Genomic DNA, 27,261 nt, shown 5'->3' on the forward strand with positions numbered 1-27,261 from the left:
GTGAGGGTCTTTTGTAACGTGGCACGGTCTCAATGGTGAACTTGACCACGAAACCCTCCGAAAGTAAGTTTAAACATGAGGCCAATTGAAGATGGCAGAGCAGCCACAGGGAAGCATCCTGACTAAAGGGAGATCCCGGGGTCCTAACACACCCTGCACCTCAAGAGAACAACAGCAAAGGAACACGTCAGCAGAGAATCACAAGAATGGAAAAGAACTTACCTGCGAAGTGTCATCCTCCGGGCCCATCCCCGAGCTGAGGCCCAGCCGGTGATGGCGGCCCTGCAGCCACGTGCCACCCGGGCCAGCGGCCGGCGACGCACCTGAAGATCAGAGATACAGACCAGGAACGGGAGACCACGCAGGCGGCCGGTCAGCTCCACGCCAACGCTAGGAACCGGGACTGCCCTGCTGGGGACCCTTCTTGCGGGAGACCCCCGCAGGGATGGTGACCAAGAGCGCTCGCCCAGACCCACTCCCTCTGTGAAGACCAACAGGAAGCCGCAGACCTTTCACCCGCCCCTTCCGCTTCCTGCAGCAGGTCATTGGGACGGAACCATGACTCTGAGGCAGAATACTACAACTCCCAGCAGCCACCGGGCCCAAGATGTGTTTGGACTCTGGGCCTGCAGCTGACTGTAGAAATTAACCGACTTGCTGAAGTCAGTGGGGACAATCTCCTCTCCTCTTCCTGTGGGAATCCGTCCCTTCCTGGGGCCCACGCCTTGTCCAGAGGCTGGGATGCAGTCCTCCCCACCCCTCCTGCACGGTGGGAATCACTAATTCCCTGGATCTTAAATGAGTTCTGGAGGCTGGATTGCTGCTTCCCGTCCCACCAGAAGTATAAGCCAGTCAAGACTCTCCCTGATGACCTTCCCATTACAACCTGGCGGGAAACCGCTTACGCTCGACAAAGATCCGACCCGAATATTAGACTGCTAGGCCTTTCAGAGAGGGAACTGCTACCAGGCCTAAATCCAGACCAGGACACCAGACCACCCCATTCTACCACATGGGTACCCACCACAAAGCCCTCATATCTAGCCAGGACCCATTACACTGTTGGCAGCACCCTGTGCTGAAAGCTGCCAAATGCAAAGTCCAACAGAGATCCATCAATGAACCCCACCCCCCCCCCACACACACTGAACAGAATCTGAAGACCCCCTACGGTCCCTGAACTCAAATGTGTAAATCACAAAACATTACAAAATTTGTGAACAAGCAAGACTACGTGCCAAATTCTAAAGTCAAGGACAATCCGGGGAAAGGACCCTAGTGAGAGCAAAGAAGAAGAGATGGACAACAAAAGAACACGAAAGCAATGAGAGAATTAGCCGATGAAATAAAAGGGTAAAAGGGGAGGTCCAAAACTAATAGAAAAAAACAAGGGGGAAATGACCAAGGATATACAGGATGCCCAGAAATACATGGAGAGGAAGATAGAAATGAAGTTCCTGAGAATTAACCTTAGAAATGACCTTAGAAGCAGGAAAGGCTCTATTTACCTATTGTAAACCACAGTTGAAAGCATAGGCAATGGAATAAGTAGAAAATGGGGTATCAGGAGATGAGGAGAAAACAGAGGAATCAGAACAACAAAAGGCATGGAAAAAACACTCAGTACATAGAAAAGGGACGTTCAAGAATTGGCAGATTCAGCCAAAATATCAAATCTATGCAAAATTGGGATAGAAAAGCCAGAAGAATTCTAAATTGAATTCTAAATATATTACAAATTATAAAGATTATATAAATTATAAAGATCTATTTTTTTAAAAAAACAGAAAATATCCCCAATTTCAAGAGAAAATCTTACCCACCTGACAGAGGCACAACGAACTCCTAGTAGACAGGCTTCAAAAAGAAATACTTCTAGACACTTGAGAGTGAAAACTCTGGACTTAAGAAACAAGGAATTACCTTTAAATGCAGCAAAATCAAAAAGGAACTATATTACAATTGGAATAAGATCAAAATTACTGCAGATTTCTCCACATAAACTCTGAAATGTAAGGAGAGGCTGGAGTGGTATAATTCAAGCCCTGAACAACAACTGCCAACTCAAACCAGTGTACCAAGAAAAGCTAAGTTTCACAATTGATGATGAAACTAAAACATTCTGTGACAAATAAGAACTAAAGAAATTCCTGAACAATAAACTTGTACTACAAGGGATAATAAAGGGAAGCATACGACGTGAAGAAAACTGTCAAAGTCAAGGAAACACATTAGACAAAAATCACTAGAAGGCTAGTAAACAAAGGAAGAGGAAAGAAGCAAACTATAGGAAGACAATGTGGCAAGAAACATGACACATTTCTCCATAATAAACTTAAACATTAACAGACTCAACCCCCCAAACAAAAGACAGACTAGCAAATTGGATCAAAAAGCAAGATTTAACCATTTGCTGTCTCCAAGAAACCCATCTCACAGTCAAACATAAACACAAATTCAGAGTGAAGGGATGGAAAAAGGACCTTCATGAAATGCATCCTGCAAGAAGACAGGAGTAGCCATATTGTTATTTGATAAAATAGACATTTCATTAAAGTCTGTATGAAGCCACAAGGAAGGCCATTACATATTAAAAAAGAGAATGATCCATGAAGAGGAAATCAAAGTATTTAATATTTATGTAGCAAACAATGGAGCACCTAAATACATTAAACAAACACTTTGAGACTTAAAGAACATGATAGACCCCAACACAACAGTAGTGGAGATTTTAACACTCCACTTTCATCAAAGGACAGGTCAATCAAATAAAAGATAAGCAAAAAAGCCTCTGAATTAATTGACACCATAACCCAAATGGACATAATAGATTATCTACAGAGTATATCACCCAATAACTACCTAATTCACGTTCTTCTTAGCAGCTTATAGAGCACTCTCCAAAAATGATCATATCATAGGACACACATTGAGCCTAAGCAAATACAAGGGGATCAAGGCAACTCCTCGCATCCTATTTGAACACAGTGGAATTAAACTAGTTCACAACAACAAAACATTCTGAAGAAAATACTCAAAACACATGGAGACTGAATAACACTCTACTGAATAGCACATGGGTCACCAAAGGAATGAAAGAAGAAATTAGAAAGTTCTTTCAATCCAATGAAAATGAAAGTACCCTCAATGGAACCTCTGGGATACAGCAAACGCAGTGCTGAGAGAAAAGTTTATAGCTCTAAGCACACACATTAAAAAAAAAAACGTAACAGCTCAAAAAAAATAATCTCACAATGCACTACAGCTGCTAGAAAAACAAGAACAAATCAAACCCCAAACTATTAGATGGAGAGAGATAGCAAAGATTAGTGTGGAAGTTAATGAAAGAGAAACTAAAAAAAAAAAGCTACATGAAATCAATGAAATGAAAAACTGGTTCTTTGGAAAAAAAACAAAATTGTCAGACTACTACCAGACTGACAAAGAAAAGAAGAGATTCCAATAAACAAAATTAGAGATGCTAAAGGAAACATTATAACAAATACCCAAGAGATATGAACAATTATAAAGGACTGATTTCAAAACTTATACTCAAATAAAATAGAAAACCTAGTAGAAATGGACAAATTCCTGGAGACATACATACTGCCTAAGCTGAACCAAGAAGATATAAACCAATTGAGCAAGGCTCTAACATGCAATGAGATTGAGGAAGTACTCAGAAGTCTTGAAACAAGGAAAATTCCAGGTCCTGATGGATTCATGGCTGAATTCTATAAGACTTGTAAAGTTGAACTAACATCAGACTTTTATTTGTGTGTGTGTGTGTGTGTGGAGGGGTCCGGTCATGGGGCCTGAACTCTGGGCCTGGGCGCTGTCCCTCAGCTCTCCAGCTCAAGGCTAGCGCTCTACCACTTGAGCCACAGCACCACTTCTGGCTTTTTTCTTTTTGCTTATGTGGTGCTGAGGAATGGAACCCAGGGCCTCATGCATGCAAGGCAAGCACTCTACCACTGAGCCACCTTCCCAGCCCAACATCAGACTTTTCTGTGAAATAGAAACAGAAGGATCAATTCCAAATGCAAACTAGGAAGCCAACATCATAATCATCCCACAACCATGTAAGGATCCAACAAAAAAAGACAACTATAGATCAATTTTTCTGATGAAAACAGATGAAAAGCTTTTCAATAAAATACTAGCCAACAGAAACCAGCAACTAATCAAAAAATATCATACATTATGGTCAAGTAGGCTTCATCCCACAAATGTAAAGCTGGTTTAAAATATGTAAATCAGTACATGTGCACAGAGCCAAAGGCAAGAACCACATGATCATCTAAAAAGCCTTCTACAAAATCTAACATCTATTCATATTAAAAGCTCCAAAGAAGCTAGGAATAGAAGGAACATTCCTTAAAACAATAAAAGCTATATATGACAGACCAATAGCCAACATCATACTCAATGGTGAAAACCAAAACTATTTCCCCTAACGTCAGGAACAAGGTAAGGATGCCCACTCTCTCCACTCTTTTTATATAGTTCTGGAATTCTTGGCCAGAGAAATAAAGCAAAAAAAGGACATAAAAGTGATTCACATATGGAAAAAAGTCAAACTATCCCTTTTTGTGGATAACATGATCTTATACCTAAAGGACCTAAAAGTATCCACCCCATTTCCTAGAGCTAATCAATCACTTTGACAAAGTAGCAAGATATAAGATGAACCCACAAAAAGCAGTAGCCTTTCTGTGTGCCAACAATGCAAAAAGGGACATCAGGAAAACAACTTCATTTGCAATAGCTTAAAAAAATTACCTAGGAATAAAGCTAACCAAAGATGTACAAGATCTTTATAGTAAAACTATAGAAGTTTGGATGAAGAAATCAAAGAAGACACCAGGAAATAGAAAGACCCTCCATGTTCATGGATAGGAAGAATTAATATTGTGAAAATGGTCATACTGCCAAAAAGGGTTTACAAAATCAATTCCATTCCCATTGAAATCTCAATGGCATTCTTTACTAAGATAGAGAAAACAACCCAAAATTTCATAGGATAACAAAAGACCTCAATAGCTAAATAATTCTAGGCAGAAAAAAAAGGTAATACAAACTTGGTTTTGCCATAAAAATAGATCTGAAGATAAATGGAACAGATTAGAAGACCCAGAAATAAAACCATACACTTATAGTCACCGTTCAATAATTAGTGTTGGACTGGGCACTAGTGGCTCACATATGTAATCCTAGATACTCAGAAGGCTGAGATCTGAGAATCACAGTCCAAAGCCAGCCGTGGCTGAAAAGGCCCTGAGATTCTTATTTCCAATTAACCACCGGAAAACCAGAATTACTGTGGCTCAAAATATTTGAATGCTAGCCCTGAACAAAAGAGCTCAGGGACAGAACCCACGCCCTGAGTTCAAGCCCCACAACTGACAAAAAAAATAGTGCTGGAAAAACTGCATCCATATGCAGAAAAGTAAAAGTGGATCTCTGTTTGTCACCATGTACTAGTATCAATTCCAAGTGGATCAAGGACCTCAATGTCAGACCTGAAACTTTGAAATTACTGCAAGAGAGAGCAGGAGAAACACTAGAACTCAGAGGTGTAGATAGAAACATTTTGAATAGTCCCAGGGGCAGAGAAGATAGGCAAGAGACTTTAAAATAAAAAGTTTCTACACAGCTAAGGACATAGTTAGACATGGGGAAATGTTCATCATCCCTGGCTATCAAGGAAATGCAAATCAAAACAACCCTGACATACCATCTCACACCGATTGCATTGGCCCACACTTTAAATTCAAACAACAACAAATGTTGGCAGGATGTGGGGAAAAAGGAACCTACTGCACTGCTGGTGGGAATGTAAACTAGTACGACCACTTTGGACAGCAGTCTGGAGGTTCCTCAAGAAACTAAACAGATCTTCCCTATGACCCAGCCATACCACTCCGGGGCATCTACCCTGAACACCCCAAGCCAAGATACCACAAAAACACTTGCACATCTATGTTCATTGCCATGCCATTCACAACAGCCAAATTATGGAAACAGCCCAGAAGCCCTACAATAGGTCAGTGGACCCAAAAAATGTGGTCTTTATATGCAATGGAATTTTACACAGCCATTAGAAAGAATAAAATAATATCATTTGCAGGGAAACGGATGGAGATGGACCTAGAAAAAAATCTTCTTAAGTGAGGTAAACCAAGCTCAGAGAGACAAACAGCACATTTTCTCTGATATATGAAAGTTAGCTCTAAAATACACTGGGACATAATAATTTATACAGGTTTCTAGGCATTCACATACAGTGAGACCAAAAGAAGATACTCTCAGGGAAGAAACACAAAGGTTCAATGCCTGTGTGCCTTTTTATATGTATATAAAATAAGTATATATTAGGGAAGGAATATGACTTAATGGTAGAGTGCTTGCCTAGAATGCATGAGGCACAGGGTTTGATTTCTTGGAATCACATAAATACAAAAAAATAATGATATTGTATATGCCAAAATGAACACTAAGATATAGAAACTAGACTTCTCTTTTTTTTTTAAAGTTGTTTATGGTTCTGTTTTCTTTATGTATATTTCTGTGTCTGTCTTTGGGAAGGTGGTGAGAAGGCACAGAAATTGAGGGAAAAGGATGAAAAAGTGCAGCAGTAGAGCTCACCAGACATTGGTGAAAGTGAACTATACAACTTGTAGGTGGAGATGGGAGGGAGGGACTGGGAGAGAATGAGGGAATGGAAGATACTGTACGAAAGGAAATGTACCCATTACCTGACTCATGTTATTGTAATCCCTCTGTGTATCACCTTTATAATAACAATAACTTTTTTTAATAAAAGAAAGGACAGTTATTATCTTTTGGGCAACAGTAAGACATTTATTTCTTTATAATTTGTATTCATTCATAAAAAGGACAAACCACGGTCCTGTACTACTCCATTGGAAAAAAATGATAAAAAATAACTAAAAAAATCCATATTTATCAGTATCAAATAAAACTACTATCACCTTTCCTGGAATACAAAGAAACAATAGATGAGTCTCTAGCTCTATAAAGTTTAATTAAGAACCTTGCATCTTAAAGCATATGATACATTGGTTAGTTTGACAACAGTTGAAAACTAATGGTCCCAGTCAAATTTTCCACAATGGGGTGAAGGAAATGGGAAGCTTCCATGTTCGGGGCATGAGAGATTTTAACCTATTTCATCTGTCAGAAACTTAAAACTAGATCTCCAATATCTATTTTCTTCTTACCTTTCTGAACCAGCTCATGCAAAAATCTACCCAGTTTTGCTCTTTATTACCATACATTAAAAAATAAAGGCAGGCATGCACTTGGCAAAAGATGTCATTGTTGATTATATATTAAAAAATGCCCAACGTGGGTTGCTTTGTAAAAGGAAAACCCCAAAATGTAGCAATGAAAACACAAACATTTGTACAGAAGGCTTTACCAGAATATTTGTTTCACAAAAGTATGAAGTCATTCATTTCTTTTTCAAATAATTAACTATTTAATGAAATCTGGCAATGATTTAGGATTGTTAGCCTACTTCCACTGGGGGTGGGGAGGCGGTGGGAATCATCCATTTCAAGGATTTTTAAAAAGTTGGCATTTTATAACAAAGAGTTAAATATGTAAATGAAAATGAAATATTTATTGAGATTTTTTTCATAAGGAAGATCTGAAACATTTACACATAGCTCTATAGTACAAAAATTATACAAATTAAAGATAAGGGGTAAAGTTGTAAAAGATCTAGTTTGCTTCTTGTAAATATTTTTTTAAGAACCTATAAGGTAATCCTTTCTAAAAAGATAAACTCTATCTTTAATTAGCTCCCAAGGTTGTGCTAATAAAATAGGATTATACCTCTCATATATTGCACTCTTTCACCAGCCAGCTAATTCTTTATTACCCGAATTCTTCCTCATCCACGCTCAAACACATTTCCATGCACACCATGGCGAATGACAAAATGTGTGTGTATTTTTCCTTTTCACAATTTATAAAAACCTGAAGCACCAATGCTTGGGAGACACTGTCAGACAAAAAAACGGTCTCTCCCTGGCCTTTCCTTTTCTGCATATTCTTCATAGTACCATACACAATGTATTGGTTTGGTATTTTTAGCCAGTTTTCAGTATTGCCTTATAATGGGAAATGAGCTTCAAATTTGTTATTTTTAATAAAAGAAATTCTGTGGCTTTTTCAGCCTACAGATGACGACTTCTTGATTCTGTACCTTCAATAAAGAAAGATTTTACTTTAGGAATGAGGCACAAAACAAAGATACTAGAATATTATTCTGTAATTCTAATATTCACTAACTGTCATTTATTTGTTCCTAACTATATAAAGACTGTCACATTTCAATTTTAAAAAATGGAAGCACTCTATTTCTCAAAATTCATCATTCCACATATGAATAAATACAGCAAGGTGATGCTATTCCAGATAGGGGCCCTATGTTGTGTATTGATGGCTTGATATTGATGAAAAGAAAAACACAAAATAACTTCAGAGTAGAATATAAGTAAACAACAACAATAACAAAAAACAATCTCTAGATGGCACGTGAACTGTATCATCAAATAATGAACTGAAAAGTTATCACTGATTCTGGAAAAAAAATGTCAAATATTTAGAAAATTACATCAAAAAAGAAGAAATACTGATAGTTAAGTTCTGAAATTTGATTTTTGATATTCAAGATTTTTCAACTTCTTCAGCAAAGGGAAAAGGTTTCTGTTATATTCTTTTTGTTTTTTGTTGGTTTTGTTCAAGAGAACTCAAAATGCCATGAATGATTGGGGCAGTTAAGAATAATGCAGGACCCCAGACAGAGAGGATAATATAACAGACTGTATTACTCTTACATTTACCACATACGATCAACATTTCAACCTCTAGGCTATGTCACAACTTGTGGTTAAATTGAAAGCACCTGTGTATGGTGATTTGCCTCTTCCCCCTCCCACCCCCACAGCCTATGGTATTGAATTGAACACTGTAACTTGTCCCGTTGGGTTAAATCATGCAACCGTCCCAGAATCAGGTTAAATGGTTTATAAGGCATATCGGAACGAGTTAAAAATCATTTGATATATATATATATATATATATGTTTTAAAGTTGATTCTTTTGGATGAGGGGGTTCCTGAATGCCTCAGTCATCACATGTTGTCAATCAGTTTGGGTAGTTGGTTGAAGTATGATTTGTTGGACTTGCGATGGAACCGCAGGGAACTGGAAGGAAGTGTGGTCATCCCAGGATGGAGAGCGTCCTCGGAGCTGGGCTGACCATGGCAGATGGCACACACGCCACATTCAGAATTCCAAGTACACAAGGATGCCCAGGGCAGGCAGCAGTAAGCCAAGAAAGCCTGAAGACAGGGTGGGTGCACCTGTGGAGGGAACCAGGGATGAGAGTCACTTAAGGATAACAGACATGGTGGCTCCCGTAGTCTGCTATCGGGCAGGATGTCATGGAAGAACTCAGAAAACCAAATATTTTCTTTTGTATGAAACTGCTTTCTTGCCAGGCACTGATGGCTCATACCTATAATCCTAGCTACATCAGGAGGCTGAGATTTGATGAATCCAGTTCAAAGGCCTGACTGAATCTGGAAGTTCATGAGACTCTTACATCCAATTAAACACCAAAAAGCCAGAAGTGGAGCTGTAATAGTGCCAGCTTTTGGTGAAAAAGCTAAGGGATAGTGTCCAAGCCCTGAGTTCAAGCCCTAGTACTGGCATAAAAAAACAAAACAACAAAAACAAAACCAACCTGAGCAGGACAATGAGCCAGCAAGTAAGAGCAGAGTAACAAGGGCAAATGTAAATGGCCTGCAAGTAGATCTTTAGTCTCAATAATGGATTTGTTTTGCAACCCTATCAATAACAATGCCTACACTAATCCTAACTGAGCCAGCAGGGATTTTCTGTTCCACAGCAACAAAATAGACTCTATTCTATTTCATTACACACACACACACACACACACACACACACACACACACACACACACACACACACACACACACACACACACACACACACACACACACACACACACACACACACACACACACACACACCCTGCACAGAATAGTCCACAAAGCTAGATTTTTATTTTTCCTGATTTTATAGTTTATAACCCAGAGTCAGGTAAAATGACTTGTTCAAAGGCTGGAATAGTAGCCTGGAGATCATTTAGAAAATGAATGATTCAAAAAGTAAGATGTCAGGCATTGGTGATTCATGCCTGTACTCCTAGCAAGGAGCTAGGACTGAGACTGGGCTGAGACTGGGAAAATCATGGTTTGAGGCTAATCTAGGCAGAAAAGCTTAGGAAATCCCTTCTTAGACCAAAGCTGAGTACAGTGACTCAAGCCTATCATCCTAAGCTACAAGGTGTGTGTGTAGTGGTAGGGGAGGCCAAGATTAAGGGGATCATGGTTCCACATCAGCCTAGGCAGAAAAGCTCGTGAGACTCCTCCTCGATAGAGGGACGGTGGACATTGTGGCATGTGCTTGTCACCTCAGCAACAAGAAGCTTAAAATAAGTGGATCATAGTCCAGGCATGTGCCTGAACAGGAAACAAAACCCTATCTTTCAAAACAACTAGCACCAGAAGAAAAGAAAAAAGGGCTGGAGGTGTAGCTCCATAGTAGAGCACCTGCTTAGTAAGCACAAGGCTCTGAGCTCAACCCCAAGGAACACCAAAGAAAAGAAAAGGGAAGAGAAGAAAGAAAAGAAGAAAAAGAAAGTTAGAAAGGTCGTTAGAAAGGAAAGAAGAAAGAAAAAGAAACCCAGGGCCAAGGAAGGAAGGAAGGAAGGAAGGAAGGAAGGAAGGCAGGCACAAATACACCACACCCTGCACATACTATATCAAGGGCAAAGGAGTCCCTTTGGCTTATGGGAAAATATGGCTACCACCTACCCTATTTCAAAGAGTTTTTTTTTTTTTTTCATTCTTGGTGCTTTTAACTTTTTCCTTTTCTGCATAGTTTAAAGCCTATGCTGCAACCCAGACATTATTCTATGCCGATAAAAATGGCCAATAACAAACCTTAATGACACACAGAGAAAACACTGAGTTTTCAACAACTGCTCTGTCTGAAATGATCTATCCTCAAGTCCCTTTGTCTCTAACAATGCCCTGGTCCTTTAGCCACAAATGACCTCAGCCGTGCGTACACGTTCCCTGCTTGCTTGACTCTGTGGCTTGGCATGGCTCACACCCAGGCTGCTGAGAGAGGTTTAGCCAATGGTGGCTAACGTTTTGAAGTTTTTGCTGTTAGCACAAAAACCAAATACAATTTCATAATTTGTGGCTTTGACATCAGGATATTTGATTTATTTAAAATAAACTCTTCATGTTTATGTGTGTTCTATTAAATTTCTCTAATGGCTTGAACTTAGGCAATTGTGGTCTTTATCTTCAATTCTCTTCCACATTGTGAGTAGGAATTACAGACCTGACTGAATTCCTATTTGGTCATTATATATGTGGCCCTTTATATTCTTTTTAAAAATTTTTTATTGTGAAAATACTGTACAGAGGGGTTACAATTACATAGGCAAGATAATGAGTACATTTCTTATCAAGCATTATAGCCTCCTCCTTTGTTTACCCTTCTCATCTCTTCCCAGCCTCCCCCCGCCCCCCTACTCAATCCTCCCCCCCCCAAAGTTGTAAAGTTTGTTTTCGACATGACAACTTGTACTTCTCATTGTTGCAACAGGTCCACCTGTATCCTTATTTAAACGACTTGTTTTTCCCTTCCCCTCCACAAATTATACCGACATCAAATACAGTGAAAGCAGGGGTTATACTGTGGGGGAGAGACATACAAAGCAGAAACAAATGCATGAAAGAAAAAAAAAATTTGAATACATATCTTAGGGTTCATTTTCCTAACATCACCTTATCTGACCTTTTCTGCTTGACTCATACATGTACTAGATATTGCAAATAAGGGAAACCATGGGACCTATGTATCTTTGGGCTTGGCTTACTTCACTTAATACAATATGTGGACTCTACATAGTCATGGAGGATATGTGTGTGTGTGTGTGTGTGTGTCTGTGTGTTTTATATGTAATAAAATAGACCTCATATTATTGGTATCCAGAATAATTCTAATACTAACATGATATATACTGAACATACATTTCTCTGTTCACATACATGTCGAATATTAAGCAGGATGAAGCCATCCACCCTATAAATTCTTTTTCCTGTATCACAAAGAGGGTAAAACCCAAACATATTAGCTAAAGTATGGTATATTCAGGTGACGATTCCAATGGTGTGACTCCTTTGAACAACTTACACTTTAATAGGAAGCTACAGCTTGTAGCTTGTAGCTGGTGTGTGTGTGTGTGTGTGTGTGTGTGTGTGTGTGTGTGTGTGTGTGTAGGTCAAGAGGAGTGGAACAAATGGAGAGTGGACGGGTGAGTGAATGCAGTCATAATATCTAATTTAGATATGTGAAAATGGTTGTTTAAGTGTTGCATACAACAAACTGTCATTTAGGAGGAATAGGCATGGGATCACAACCCAGTTCTAGCACTGCTGTTCTTTGTTGGTTACTGGACAGCTAAAGGATATGAACTGTTCAAAATGACAGGGTTCTGTGTTATAAATCCCACTAGGGTCATGAGTCTAAGAAAACCATACTATATTGAAGAATAGCAAGCGCTGAGCCATAAAAGTTGCAAACAAATTTGTTGTATTTCTCCCAGCTTGTGATCACTAAAATTGACATAAGTTTATAAATATACATTAAGAGCTTGATCATGTAAGTGCTAGTGGCTTTATGGGCCTTTTCAATTCAGTAAAAGCTGCTATTCTTGCTGCTCCTATGTGTTCAGTAATTATGGACCCAGATGCCAAGCAAAATAGATTTGATTTTTGGCAGAGATATATGGTTTGCTGGCAGCCCATTCTGGCAGTTGTATTTGTTCTTTTCTGACGACTCTGGCTCTTTCTCTGTTAGAGAAGGTTAGATTACCAAAGTGAATCTTTGAGAAAGGTGTGAACATTGGCAAAGGAGTGATGACCAATTATTTGCTGTGAAACATAAAAGTAAACACTAATTGCCTCCTGGCTAACAAACACATGTTCAACACACGATATTATTTTGGGGAATAGTGAGACTGTAATGATAAGGACTTTTGTGTGTGGGGCGGGGGTAGTTTTTCTCACTTGAGGATGGTGGCGCTCTACCACTTGAGCCACAATTCCATTTTTGGTTTTTTTTTCTGGTTAATGGGAGATTAAGAAGCCTGGGCTGGCTTTGAACCAAAATCTTTAGATCTCCTCCTTCTGTATACATAGAATTATGAGGACTTTTAAAATTGGCTTAACTTCTTTAGAGATGAATGACATTTTCCTAGTGAGATTTGGGGTTAAAGAGAACTCTATCACAGGGTTCTGAATCTTGTCACTCACTTGAGTGTACAGTCTCTCCTGAGGCACCGTCTTTCTCTGAGCTGTGTGCCTTGTTTTCTAAAATGGAGGATTTACTATTTACACAGAGGGTATTTGTGAGAATAAAACATTAAAAAAAATTAAGCCTAGCACCAGTGCCTCATGTCTGCAATCCTACCTACCAGAGATCTGAGAATCTCAGTTCAAAGCCAGCCTGGGCAGTCAAATCTGGGAGACTCATATCTCCAATTAACCAGTAAAAGAGCAAAAGAGCTAAGGGACAGCACCCAGGCCCTGAGTTCAAGCCCTCGTACCAGCATACACAAAAATATGTTCAAAGTACACAGTAAAAATGACCCATGAACTATCAATTTGAAATATGAAATTAAATTTGGTTTATTTAAAAAATACTGTTCATTGAGTATTTTGTGAGTCTTTATCCTATTCATACACATAAATATGCACATAATAAATTTCATGAGTTGGTAATTCATGTTAAAAGTAATATTTAGCTGGGCGCTGGTGGCTCATGCCTGTAATCCTAGCTACTCAGGAGGCTAAGATCTGAGAATCACAGTTCAAAGCCTTCCCAAGCAGGAAAGTCTCCATGAGACTCTTATCTCCAATTAACCACCAGAAAACTGGAAATGGTGCTATGGCTCAAAGTGGTAGAGTGCTGGCCTTGAGTAAAAGAGCTCAGGGACAATGCCCAGGCCCTGAGTTTAAGCTTCATGACCAACAGGAAAAACAAAACAAAAAGAGTACATTTAATTTCTCATTTTAATATTTTTTTGATGGTACTAAGATCTGGACTCAGGGCCATGTGCTCACTAAGCAGACATTCCCCTACTGAGCTATACTTCCAGCCCCCCGTTATACAATTGCTATCTTGTGATAGGATCTCACTTTTCCTGCTTGGGCCTGTGTCTGGACCTTGATCCACCTATTTTAGGTTCACGTAACTAGGATGACAGGCTCATGCCACTACATACAGCTTCTTCACTTGGGAGGATCACATGGATTTACCTTCTTCTCCGTTGGATGACAGACATACTCTACTATGCCCAGCTATTTGTTGGGAGTGGGTCCTGTGTACATGCCCACATTAGCTTTGAACTACAACCTCCTGCACTCAGCCTCCCAGAGAGCTAGGATTACAGGCCTGGCCAACAGCATCATCAGCTTTACATTTAATTTCTTTTCCAGTGATTACTTCACCTAAAACCAGAGCCAGTTTATTAGATAATCTTGCATTTTGCTTTGGAACTATTTGTTAGAATATTATTTGTAGTGGGAGACTGGAATTTATAGAATAGATTAAACTGTTACCAGGATCAATTTTTAGTAACCTTAATCAAGGCTAAGTGGGCACCTCAAATTCCCACTACATTTCCATGATAGCAAATAGAAAACTCTCCTTCCATTACCTTTACCTTACCTCGTTCCAGTTAATAGTGTGTGTGTGTGTGTGTGTGTGTGTGTGTGCTGGTCCTGGGGCTTGAACTCAGAGTCTAACCACTATTCTTCAGCTTTCTTGCTCAAAGCTACTGCTCTACCGCTTGAGTCACAGCTCCACTTCCAGCTGTTTGGATATTTAATTGGAGATAAGTGCCTCATGGACTTTCCTTCCTGGACTGGCTTTGAACTGAGATCCTCAGCTCTCATCATCCTGAGAAGCTAGGATTACAGTGTGAGCCACCAGTACCCTACATTAGAAACATAGCTTATTGGGGTTTACTAAGAGATACATGAATACTGCCCCCTGTTTCCTCCTCTTTCCCAAATGTTTCACCTATTGTTTTGCTTCTTTTGGTTTTGGGGAGACAAGTGGGTTTTCTTTTTATTGGGAAGGTTACTGAAACTAAACAGAAAGATGCTCTTTGGAAAGAGCAAGATTCTAATAGGCTCTGGGTATTATTTTTTCCTGAAACTCTTACACTGTGTATCTACAAAAGAAATCCAAAATAAGCCAAACAGATCTTTTCATAGATCTGCTGAATTCTCCATTCTTCTTTAACACAATCTGAGTTGTTGATTTGTTGTTAGCTTTAGCATCTATGCTCAAGGTCATGGTGGGGCACAACGTCTACTTCAAAGTAAGAAAATGAAGCCCATAAAGGCCTACTGTACAATGAAGCTGACTGGAATGAGCCTTTACAGAGAGTCCATTTTATATAACCAGCCCTAAAATGAGAGGCAAGATGAAGTATGTTTGGGAAACACGTATCTATGTGTGTGTTTATTGTGCCAGTATTTGTGGTGAGATCATTCCTCACTTCTAGGAAAGGAGATTAGATTTTCATAGAATACTAGCTCCTTTGGGGAAGACACATGTAGCTTCTGCCAGTCAGTGCTGTGGGCCCCGAGTGGAAGTTACATTGAGTTTCATGTGGCTCCTTTGGGGAACAGTCTGGTCTGCTTGGAAGTGATTTCTGTCACATATCTGGCTTTATCAAACCACAGCTGAATTAGCTGGTGTCAGCTTCACACCTGTAACCCTAGCTGCTCAGGAAGCTGAGATCTGAGAACTAAGGTTCAAAGACAACCTGGGCAGGAAAGTCCAGGAGAGTCTCATCTCTAATTAACCACCAAAAAACCTGTAATGGAGCTGTGGCTGAAGTGGTAGAGAGCTACTCGAGCAAAAGAGCTCAGTGACAGCACTCAGACCCTCAGTTCAAGCCTCAGAACTGACACCACTCCCCCCAAAAAAAGTGTGGGAAGCTAACCAATAATAAGCTTTTATTTCTTAAACAACCAAAAGAAAAAAACAAGCTTTCATTTTAAGCCATTTCTTTATATTAATGCAATGGAAAGCTGCAGTTAACCTTTATGGAAGACTCATTTCCATTTCATGAATTCAAAGAACATGCTAGAAGCAGAAAAACATACAGATCCCTAAAATAGAACGAGATGTTTTTATCATCATCTTCTTGACCATAAATTTTATAGGACACAAAACACATTCTGTTAGACTCTATTTCAAACACAGTTGTTCGAATGTCAGAAAGGCATTATTACTTGGGAAAAGAGCCACATAGAAACGTTGGTGACTTGAATCGATGCCCAGGTTTTAGTTTTATGCTTACAACGTTGCATTTTGCCTAATTAAAAATAGTTGAGGATAAGCCATGAAGGACATATTGCACACTGAGTACAGAACATATGTGTTTTCAAAACATATTCAATGATAGAGCTACAGCATTTAAAAATGAACAAATACAAATGAAATTTGTGAAAAATGTATCCCATGTTTTGACAATCTTTAAACCACGCACAAATATTTAAAAACCAAAGATGAGTACTTTTAACATGATATGACAATTGACAATAAAATATATGAAGGTATTTTTCCATGGGAACACATTATTCCTATACTACTACTGCAGCATTTATTAGTTAACTGCTGAAGATAAATAGCCGTGATAAGTATTTTGGCCTACATTAGCTACACATTGATTATAAAGACAAAAAATCTGTCCAAAGTTATAGTGATTAAAGAACTTTGTTATTGCTTCATATATAATACATATGTTTTACTTGGCAACAATGCTCCCAGTCTTACCAAATTATTCATTTTATTAAGCTCAAACTTCAGTAAAATATTATTTCAAGAAGAATACTACAGAGATATTGATTGTAGTTCCAAGCAATCTGATAATAATTCAGACTAATTTTCTCACTTCTGATACAAAGGGAATTAGTCCACAAAATTCAGATATAAATTGGAATTTATGTTCTTAACTATTATTTAATCTGCCTTATGAAACATTTATTGTTTCAAAAATTCCCTTGAACAAAATTAATGTGTGATGTAGATACAATCCTTAAGGGATTAGATAAATAAAATGGTAGTTAGGGGAGCTCTAAAATACTTATGACCTAAGACTTTCAGTAAGTTAGCTTCATTTGACAGATGGGTGAAAAAGAATTTTAAAACTCAGAGTAAGAAAATTAAATTATTCTCCACTTCTTTAACTGACTCTGAAGTTCTATAAAAGTGTAAAAACTTTATTATCCTTTGTAATGATACTCAAATGTAATTTAGTTATTTAAAATCTTTTATACAGCGGTTAAAAGATTTGTTTATTTAGTTAAAAGACTTAATATCTGTTTTTATTTAAAAGACATGGTAAGTAAACACAGTTTTCAGTCCTAAAGGGGGAAAAAAGAATAATAGCAGGTGGGTTCAAGGAGCTGCAAAAAAATTATGTTCAATCATCAAAAGTCTCAATTCAAATAACAAAGTAATTGCTAGAATCAGAGGTTCATGCCTGTAATCCTACCTATTCACAGGACAATATTTGGAAGACTGCAGGTCAAAACCAGCCTGGGCAAAAAAAAAGTCTGTGAGACCCTATTTCCAAAATATCCAGCAAAAGCTGGAGGTTTGGCTCAAGTGGTAGAGCACCAGCCATGAACAGGAAACCAGTGCAGAGCAAGAGGCCCTGAGTTTAAGTCCCAGTAGCAGTAGCAATAAACAAACCAAAGCAATTAAGAAAATCTCAGAACCACTTGGGTTTCCAGACATGAACAATCTTCTTAATGATTGCTTTTCTATCATTAGCAGAAAAATATAGTCAATGAAAGCATAAAGGAAACAAAAGATAAATACATTTTATGGGTGTAGTACTTTTTCCTTTATATCAAATTTATTTTTACATGTATGAGGTTTAAGTCACTACCACTGGTAGTGACTACATATAAAGAATGTCTGCTGGGAGCTGGTGGTTCACACCTATAATCATAGCTACTCAGGAGACTGAGATCTGAGGATAGAGGTTCAAAGCTGGCCCCAGCACAGACTGTGAGATTATTTTTTTTTTTGGTATGGGGGGGGGGTCCGGTTGTGGAGCCTGAACTCTGGGCCTGGACGCTGTCCCACAGCTCTTCAGCTCAAAGCTAGTGCTCTACCATTTGAGCCACAGCACCACTTCTGGCTTTTTTCTTTCTGCTTATGTGGTGTTGAGGAATCGAACCCAGGGCCTCATGCATGCAAGGCAAGCACTCTACCACTGAGCCACCTTTCCAGCCCCACTGTGAGATTCTTATTACCAATAAATCACCAAAAACTTGGAAGTAAAGTTGTGGCCCAAGTAGTAAAGCACTAGCCTGGAGTAAAATAGCTCAGGGTCCAGGCCCAGGCCCTGAATTTAAGCCCAGAACCAGGACGCCCGTGCGCCACACACACACACACACACACACACACACACACACACACACACAATATCCTTCATTTATAAAATCCAAAACTTTCTCAAAAACTCTCAGCAGATAAAGTCAGCAAGCACATGGGAAGCACATTGGGAAGATGTTAGTTGTGATGATTGTGATGGCTGTTATTTCAAATAACATTGTCATGGTTTATTTCTTTGTCCATTAAATTGATTTGATTTATCATTTAGATTCCTCCCTGAATTTCAATTTTTTTATTTTTTTATTGTAAAAATGTTGTACAGAGGGATTACAGTTACATGAGTAGGGTCATGAGTACATTTCATAGCGAGCATTGTTACTTCCTCCTTTATTTTCCCCCTACTTCCCTCCCCACCTCCCCAACTCCTCCCGCCCCACCCCCCACCCTGACATTGTAAAGTTCGTTTTCAATATAGTGTCCTGTACATCTCGTTGTCACAATGGGTCAGGCTGTTTATGTAATATTAGAACCACATATGACTTCTTATTTATACTAAAATCATGAATCCTTTTAGTTTCCTTCCTTCCTTCTTTTTTCCTTCCTTCCTTCTTTCCTTCCTTCCTTCCTTTCTTTCTTCCTTTCTTTCCTTCCTTCCTTTTCTTTGCAGTAGTAGGAATTGAACTCAGGGCCTTGCTCTTGTTAGACAAGTCCTCTATCCCTTCCCCGTACCCCCTTTTCCTCATAATTTGTTTTGTGATAGAGTCTGGTACTTCTGTCTTGGTTGGCTAAGCAGTCTGATCCTCCTATCCTGAGAAGCACAATGCCTTTTTGTGTCCATTTTTCTTCCTGCTTCTTTTTTTATTTTAAGCATTTACTATTTAGATTAATTGGTTCTCACATTTTAGTATACATTTTAAAAATAACTTTGAGTAATGTTTATGAATGATTCAGCAGGAGCCGACCATGTTCCTAAAATATCTGTGGTCTCTGTCTTTCAGACATTGTAATGCAGCGGTATTTTTTCCGCTCGTGTAATAAAATATTCAAATATTGAATAGCCATGCTTTCTTAGAAGTTATCAACTATCTCATTCTAAAAAAAACGGAGGTGACTTACAGAGATAAAGTATGATGAAAGAAAAAAACTTGAAACTAAATAATTTTTAAAATGTGGTTAAGAAATAATACCAAAATAACTACATTGATGAATGCTACTTTTAATTATATCATTAACATTAGTTGGCTAGGGTGTATACAAACACTTTTTAAAAGCACTCCACAGAGGGCTGGGAATGTGGCCTGGTGGTAGAGTGCTTGCCTAGCATGCATGAAGCCCTAGATTCGATTCCTCAGTACCACATTAAAAAAAAAAAAAGCCAGAAGTGGTAGAATACTAGCCTTGAACAAAAAGCTCAGGGGCAGTGCCCAGGCCCTGAGTTCAAGCTCCAGGACTGGCAAAAAAAGAAAAAAAAGCACTCCACATATATTCATGCATGCTTAATTAAAATACATAATGCTCTATATTGCTTTGCTAGAAGTATATCACATATTTGGCTCTTAATCTTGGCCATTCACTAATATCATCATCCAAAAGATAAAAGACAGGTAATGTGTCAGGAAATCCCATTTAATGTTCCTGAACCAGGCATGAGCCTATTATTTCAGCTACTCACAAGGCTGAGAGTTGAAGGTCATATTTGGAACCAGCTTGGGCAGAAAAGGCTGAGTCTCTTATTTGCAATTAACCACCAAAAGCTGGAAGTAGAGTTGTGGCTCAAGTGGGAGTGCCAACCTTGAGCAAAAAAGCTCACTGACAGTTTTATGTAGGCCCTGAGTTAAAAAAAAAAAAAAAATCTAGGCAACAAATGAGGAAAACAGTTCTAAAAGTATGGACCCCTGCTGGACATGTAAGAGCAGAGAATGGAATCCTGGATTGAAGGGAGATGTGAGTAACCTATTTATAGTGTGTGTGTGTGTGTGTGTGTGTGTGTGTGTGTGTGTGTGTGTGTGTGTGAGTGTGTGTGTAGATTAAGGCTAATATTGATCAAATTTAAATAGGCAATGGCTGAATGATCTACAAAGAATGGATTACTTCACTGTAGCTCTGGTGTTGGTTTGGTGTGTGCCTGTGTGGGTGGTGCTGAGATGAACTAAAGTTGAGACAGAAACATTCTTCCTCTAAGACCTCATTGTCCACATTAAATAGAGTCTTGGACCTTCAAGACTCCTTAATATGAAATGTTATTTTAATTAAATATTAGTTGTTAGCCTAGACCCCTATGCCTCTTGTCTGGATTCAGACCAGTCTGAGTTTTCAATCCTGGTTCATACCAAGACCTAGGAGTAAGTTGAAGAGTATTTTTAAAATCGTATCTCGGTAGTTGAAGTGAGATCTAAGAATAGCTGGGAATATAATCGGTTGCAGTGTTTTCTTGTTTAAATTCACACAAAGAAACATCAAATTTCCATTAGAAATTAGTAAACATTACAACTCATTTTTTTCCCATGCAAGAATCAAGATTCTTCCATTCTAATTCACATTTAGTCTGCAGCCTCTGTCTCACCTGCGGTCCTGAGTGGTGGCAGAGGCCAGAACAAGGAAAATATCACCAGCAAAGAGTCAAGATGGAGCCTGGTGCCAGAGGCTTATACCTGTAATTCTAGCTACTTAGCAGGCTGAGAACTGAGGCTCAAGGTTCAAAGCCAGTTCAAGCAAAAAAAGTCCATGAGACTTATCTCCAATTAGGCAGCACAAAGCCAGAAGTGGAGCTGTGGCTCAAAGGTGCAAAGGCTCAGGGATAGTGCCCAGACCCTGAGTTCAAACCCTAGGACTGCCCCCGCCCCCAAATAAATAAATTAATAATAAATAAATATCTACACAGATGCTGATTTGCTGAGAGCATAACACCTCCAGGAACAGCTGAGACACCTTCCTTTGAGATTTATTATTATTCCTTTGACCACTGTTTGTTTGTTTGTTTGTTTATGCCAGTCCTGGGGCTTGAACTTCAGGGCCAGAGCACTGACCCTGAGCCTCTTTTGCTACAGGCTAGCACTCTATTACTTGAGTCACAGCGCCACTTCTGGCTTTTTCTGTGTATGTGGTACTGAGGAATCGAACCCAGGGCTTCATGCACACTAGGCAGGCTCTTTACCACTAAGCCACATTTCCAGCCCCTTGTGTGACCACTTCTCTGTCATGTACAGTACAGTACTTTAGTCCTTCCCGCATCTCATGGTCATGTGACTCTGGACTGGTACTTTACTTTCCAACACATTTAAGAAAAAGAGATGAAGCTGGGTACAGTGGCTCACACCTGTAACCCCAAGTACTCAGGAGGCTGAGATCTAAGGATCAAGGCTTGAAGCCAGGGGCAGCAAAGTCTGTGAGAACCTTATCTCCAGTTAACCAGGAAAAAGATGGAAGTGGAGGTATGGTTCAGATGGTAACGTGTCAACCTTGAGTCAAAAACCTAACACGGGGCGTGGCGGGGGTGGGGGTGGGGGGGGAGGGAGAGGGAAGGAGGAAAGGAGTTGGGTGGGGAAGGGATGGTACTGGAAAAACAAAGGAGGGGGTAACAATACTCCATTGTAAATGTGCTCATTACCTTACTCATGTAACTGTAACCCTATCTTTACAATAAAAAATATACATCAAAGTTTTATTGAAAAATCCCCTAACATATACACACACACAGACACAGACACACAGACACAGACACAGACACAGACACAGACACAGACACACACACACACACACACACACACACACACACACCAGAAAAAAGAATAGAAAAAGAGATGAGAGTCAAGTATGTAGAGTTTGGTACAGAAGGTTGTAGAGGAAAAACCACTGATTGGAGAAATTCATATGCTTGAAATACATTCATGATGCATTATACTCACAAACTGACATACTGAATTGAAACTCATTTGTACAACTACGTAAAGACAATAAAAATTACTTTTATTTTCTAAAATTATTTTGTTTTCTCTACACCAACAGCCCCTGGAAATGCCATTAGCTTCATTAAAACATTTTTTTGCTGGGAATGATCTAATACAAGGACTGGCTCCTATTCTTACCTGAATATGGGAAGTACTTTCAGACCTCATGTTCCTTCATAAATCACTAACGCAGATCCCTAAAGTGCTAGCAAATGGACCACTGGAATCTGTTGACATGTCACTTTCCTTGCTTAAGTGTTTTATAGTCCATTGTTATAGCACGAAAGGTTTCTAGTTATATTTATGATTAATTTCCAGGGTTTAATTTTGTAACAATGACAAACCTACTTTTTCTTTTCTCTCTTTCTTCTCTCTCTCCCTTTCTTTCCATCTCTTCTTTCTTTCTCCCTCCCTCCCTTTCTCCTTCCCTTCCTTCCTCTGTCTCTCTTTCCTTTCCTTTCCTTTCTTCCATTTCCTCGTTCTTGTCCTCCTCCTCCTTCTCCTCCTTCACCTCTCCTTCTCTTCTTCCTCCTTCCTTCCTTTCTTCTTTCCTTCCTTCCTTCCTTCCTTCCTTCCTTCCTTCCTTCCTTCCTTCCTCCCTCCCTCCCTCCCTCCCTCCCTTTCTTCTTTCCTTCCTTTTAAACACTTTTTAAAAGCACTCCACATATATTCATGTATGCTTATACTGCTACAGGACAGAAGATGGCAAAGCAGAAAGACTAAATCTGCTTTCCATCATAGTGATCCAGTCAGTAGCTTTGGTTATATAGTTTCATTTAATAGCTTGGAGTTACCAAAAGCAGTAGGTTAAATGTTTAGATGACATCATCTGGGAAGTATCATCAGGATAAATTACAGATTTTATTAGAAGACATAAAAATGACAACATGAATACAGAGTAACTTGAAATCAAATGGAAGAGATGCCTTGTTCTTTTAGAATCTGCCCTTGATTTTTACCACCCACTATCTCTGGTAGAAGGCATCCTCATCTTTTAATCATCTCATAGCAATAACCTTGTCACTCAACTCCTTAAATCTCCCTCCCCTTCCCCACATCTTGTAGAGTTACCAGAATGATTTTTTTTTAAGTGTGAAAAAACTGATGCTGGTACTTCCTCCTTAAAAGTTTCAATTGATAATTCTTGACCTCCAGGAAAAAAATTTATTAAAGCCCTTCCTAGGCTTGGCTATAATATTTATACTCTGTCCAAAACGAAAAGGAAAATCAGCAAGGAGTGGTAGCTCAAGCCTGTAATCCCAACGACTTGGGAAGTAGAGATCAGGGGATTATGGTTCAAGGCCAGCCCTGGTGCAAAAGTTCAAGAGACTCCACCTCAAACAGGGGCTGAATGTGGTGGTAGGCTTCTGTGATCTCTAGTGACTCGAGGAAGCACAAGTAGGAGAGTCTCAGCACAAGGAACACAGAACAGGAGAGCCCCAACATAAAGAGAGACACTACCTTGAAAAGAACCGAGGCAAAAAGGGGCTTGACTCAAGTGGTAGAAAGCCTGCTTTGTCAGTTGGGAGCTGTGGACCAGTCAGAGTGTTTGTCACTTTCAGGACTCTTGGAGTCCAGAGGCATTGTAGGATTAAAGAAAAACAAAGAAACTCGCTTCACAAAGGTGTCTTTGAAGATTGAAGAGAATGAAATAGAGCATGCTCTGAAAGACAAAGCTTTAATTGGAAATATTTTAGCTACTGGATTATCTTAAATTTTTTCCTTAAATCCCACCCGAAACCATTCAGCTGGCAATTTTGTAAGCTATGGAGTCTTCAGTTTAGTACTTTATATGTTCAAGCTTCCTGAAAACAAATACGACTTTTTTTTAACTTGAAACAAATGAATTTTAATCTATAAGCTCATGAAGATTATACTGAATAATATCTTTGGGATTTTTTTTAACCTATAGAAATGACTTGAGTTATTTTTACGTTATATTTACAGGCTGGGAATGTGGCTTAGTGGCAGAGTGCTTGCCTACCATGCATGAAGCCCTAGGTTCCCTCAGTACCACATAAACAGAAAAAGCCAGAAGTGGTGCTGTGGCTCAAAGTGGTAAAGCGCTAGCCTTGAGTGAAAACTCAGGGACAGTGACCAGACCCTGAGTTCAAGCCCCATGACCGAAAAAAAAAAATAAAAATTACTGCCCCTTAACCAACATGTTTGTAAGTACGCAGATTTATGTTGTATATGTGTATATAATTTATCTTGAAGTTTTCTCAGACAGTATGTTTTGTGAAGAAGAACTTTGTTAGGTTAAGAAGAATGAAAGAGAATGATCGGAAAAATAAGCAAGACTATCCACAAAGATATTCAAAAGACAAAGGACACTTTGACCCAAGAATGTATTTCACTTTGGAGTTTTACTGGGTTTATGTTGCAGATGCCCCGACACTGTGACCTTTGAAAGATTCATTGAGTTTCCCTGGGACTCCCTGAAACATTGAAGGTGATAAGGAGAATGTAACTCTACAGATTGTGAATGTATTTATTTTTCAAGTTGTGTTAAAAAAAAAAAAAAAAGAAAGCCTGCTTTGTAAGGGTGTCCCTAATTCAATCCCCAGGATTGTTAAGATGTGTGTGAGAGAGAGAGGGGGGAGGGGGCTGGATAAAGTCTGAGAATACAGTACATATGTTCATAGATAAAAATTTAAACATTCAGCCAGGCAATGGTGGCTCATGCCTGTAACCCTAGCTATTCAGGAGGTTCTTAGTTCAAGGCTAGCACAGGCAAAAATGTTCCCAAGACTCTTAATTCCAATTCACCTACAAAAAGCCAGAAGTAAAGGCATGACTTAAGTGGTAGATTGCTATCCTTGAGCAAAAAAGCTTAGGGAAAGCGTCCAGGCCCTGAGTTCAAGCCCCAGGACTGGCACACAAAAAATTAAACATATGCTTTTCAAGGATCCTTGATGAGAGTCTAAAATTGATAGCAAATATAAATTAGCCTAAATATAAAACAAATTAGCCTAAATTTATATGCAAACCATTCTAGCTACCTGCATATTGTCTTAATTTAGCACAAAGAATATATAACAAGAGTTTTAAAAGAATGTCAAATTTATGAGACATGTTTGTGATGAAGTATTGAGGATGTCTGGCTTACTTCGATGTGCACTGTAGACTTTCAACCAAGAATAATATGTTACATAATTCATTGATAATTTATCTATTTATAATCTATCAAGTGAAAGAGAAGTGGAATGACAGATTGCTATGGCTAGTAAAGTTGCTTTTTAAAAACATATTGCAGAGTGTGGAAGGTAGGGAAAAACTGGGAGAGAAAGAGGGAAGAGCAGACATTATTTGAAAAGAAATGTACTCTTTACTTGACATAGAACCCCCATGTACATCACCTTGATCGTATCAATAAAAATGTTTAAAATGTATTGCGATTTGTTTTCTACACATAGGCTATTAACATTAGGCTGTCCAGTGTCAAAGTTATACCTATTACACGTGTTTGGTGGCAATATGCCTTACAATGCTGTGCTTTGGAGCAGCTCTTACAGTCCAAACTCTCAGTGAAATCTTGTAGGAAGCATGAAGTCAGCCATAGTGTGGTATTAGTTCTTGCTATAAACCAGAGCATTCCAAGCTACAGTCAACATTTTGGGAATTATAAGCACACTGATGTTAGTTATGCCTGCAGCATCTCTACCTGCAAACTACTGGGCCAAATCTTAGAAACCAGGCTCTGCTGGTTTTTTTTTTTTTTTTTTTAATTTAATTTTATTTTACTTGAGAACATACTGTACAGAGGGGTTACAATTACATGGGCAGGATAATGCATACATTTCTTACCAAGCATTGCAGCCTCCTCCTTTGTTTACCCTTCACCTCCCTTCCCAGCCTCCCCCCTCCCTCCCACCCAATCATACCCCCCCCTCCCCCCCCCCCCCCCCCCCCCCCCGACATTGTAAAGCTGGTTTTGACAAGGGCGGTATTTGGGTAAGATAATGCAACCCTGTCTTCCCAGTTACGTGGGAAGGTAGAGGTTTTTGTCCAGGCCAGTCTAGACACAAGTTAGCAAGACACCGCCCCCCCCCCCCAGCCCCACCACACCCCCACCTCAGTCAGCAAGCTTAAAGTGGGGGAGGGTATGTGCTTTTGATCTCAGCCTGTGGGAGGCCAGAGGGAGGAGGATCATACTTGATCCCCAGCCCTGGGGGAAATTTTGAGATTTATCTGGAAAAAAATAATATATCATTTAACAAAAATGAAGTTGCTTTTAACCAAAGGTCAGAATTTTCTTCAATCAGATTAATCATGACTGAAAAGAGTGTAACAGTGGATTGAAGTGATGAGAAAAGCACTTATATACAATGATAATAAAAACGTGAATATTTTAAAAGAAATTTAACGTAGAAATAAAAAATCTTTTCCTCTGTATTTCCATTTAACCTGCAGAAAGATTATAAAAATGTCCCAGAAAAGTGTTAGCTAGGTTAGATAAACTCAGAATGGGTAGATATACATTTCATATTTTTGCCTGGAAGAATATCAGTTAGTAATGTCAGTATAAGTGGAAAGTAAAAAATCTTAAAAAGGCAAAGGAAATGATCTGTAACAATTGATATGATTTACTCAGAAGAAGTTAAAACAGAAGATTACACACATATATACAGGGACTAGAAATAAATTCAACTGAATAGTAACTGAAACTAGGGTATTTATAATAGGAAAAAAATCCTAATACTGTGTGTTTCTATAATTTCTAAAATCTAATACAAGAAGAAAAATA

The 27,261-nt window shown here is 39.0% G+C and overlaps 1 protein-coding gene across 1 annotated transcript in view; it reads right to left on the reverse strand.

Moving 5' to 3' along the window:
* Positions 1-7,131: 7,131 nt before the first annotated feature.
* Cntn1 (contactin 1) overlaps positions 7,132-27,261 on the reverse strand; it is a 164,978-nt gene continuing 144,848 nt past the window's right edge. The window contains exon 24 of the mRNA XM_042677745.1: positions 7,132-9,398. Within this exon, the coding sequence (XP_042533679.1) occupies positions 9,322-9,398 (77 nt within the window). The 3' untranslated portion in view covers positions 7,132-9,321. The remainder of the gene's footprint in view (positions 9,399-27,261) is intronic.

The sequence above is a fragment of the Dipodomys spectabilis genome, unplaced genomic scaffold (genome assembly GCF_019054845.1).
Source record: "Dipodomys spectabilis isolate Male_0828 unplaced genomic scaffold, ASM1905484v1 ptg000039l, whole genome shotgun sequence".
Lineage (NCBI taxonomy): Eukaryota > Metazoa > Chordata > Mammalia > Rodentia > Heteromyidae > Dipodomys > Dipodomys spectabilis.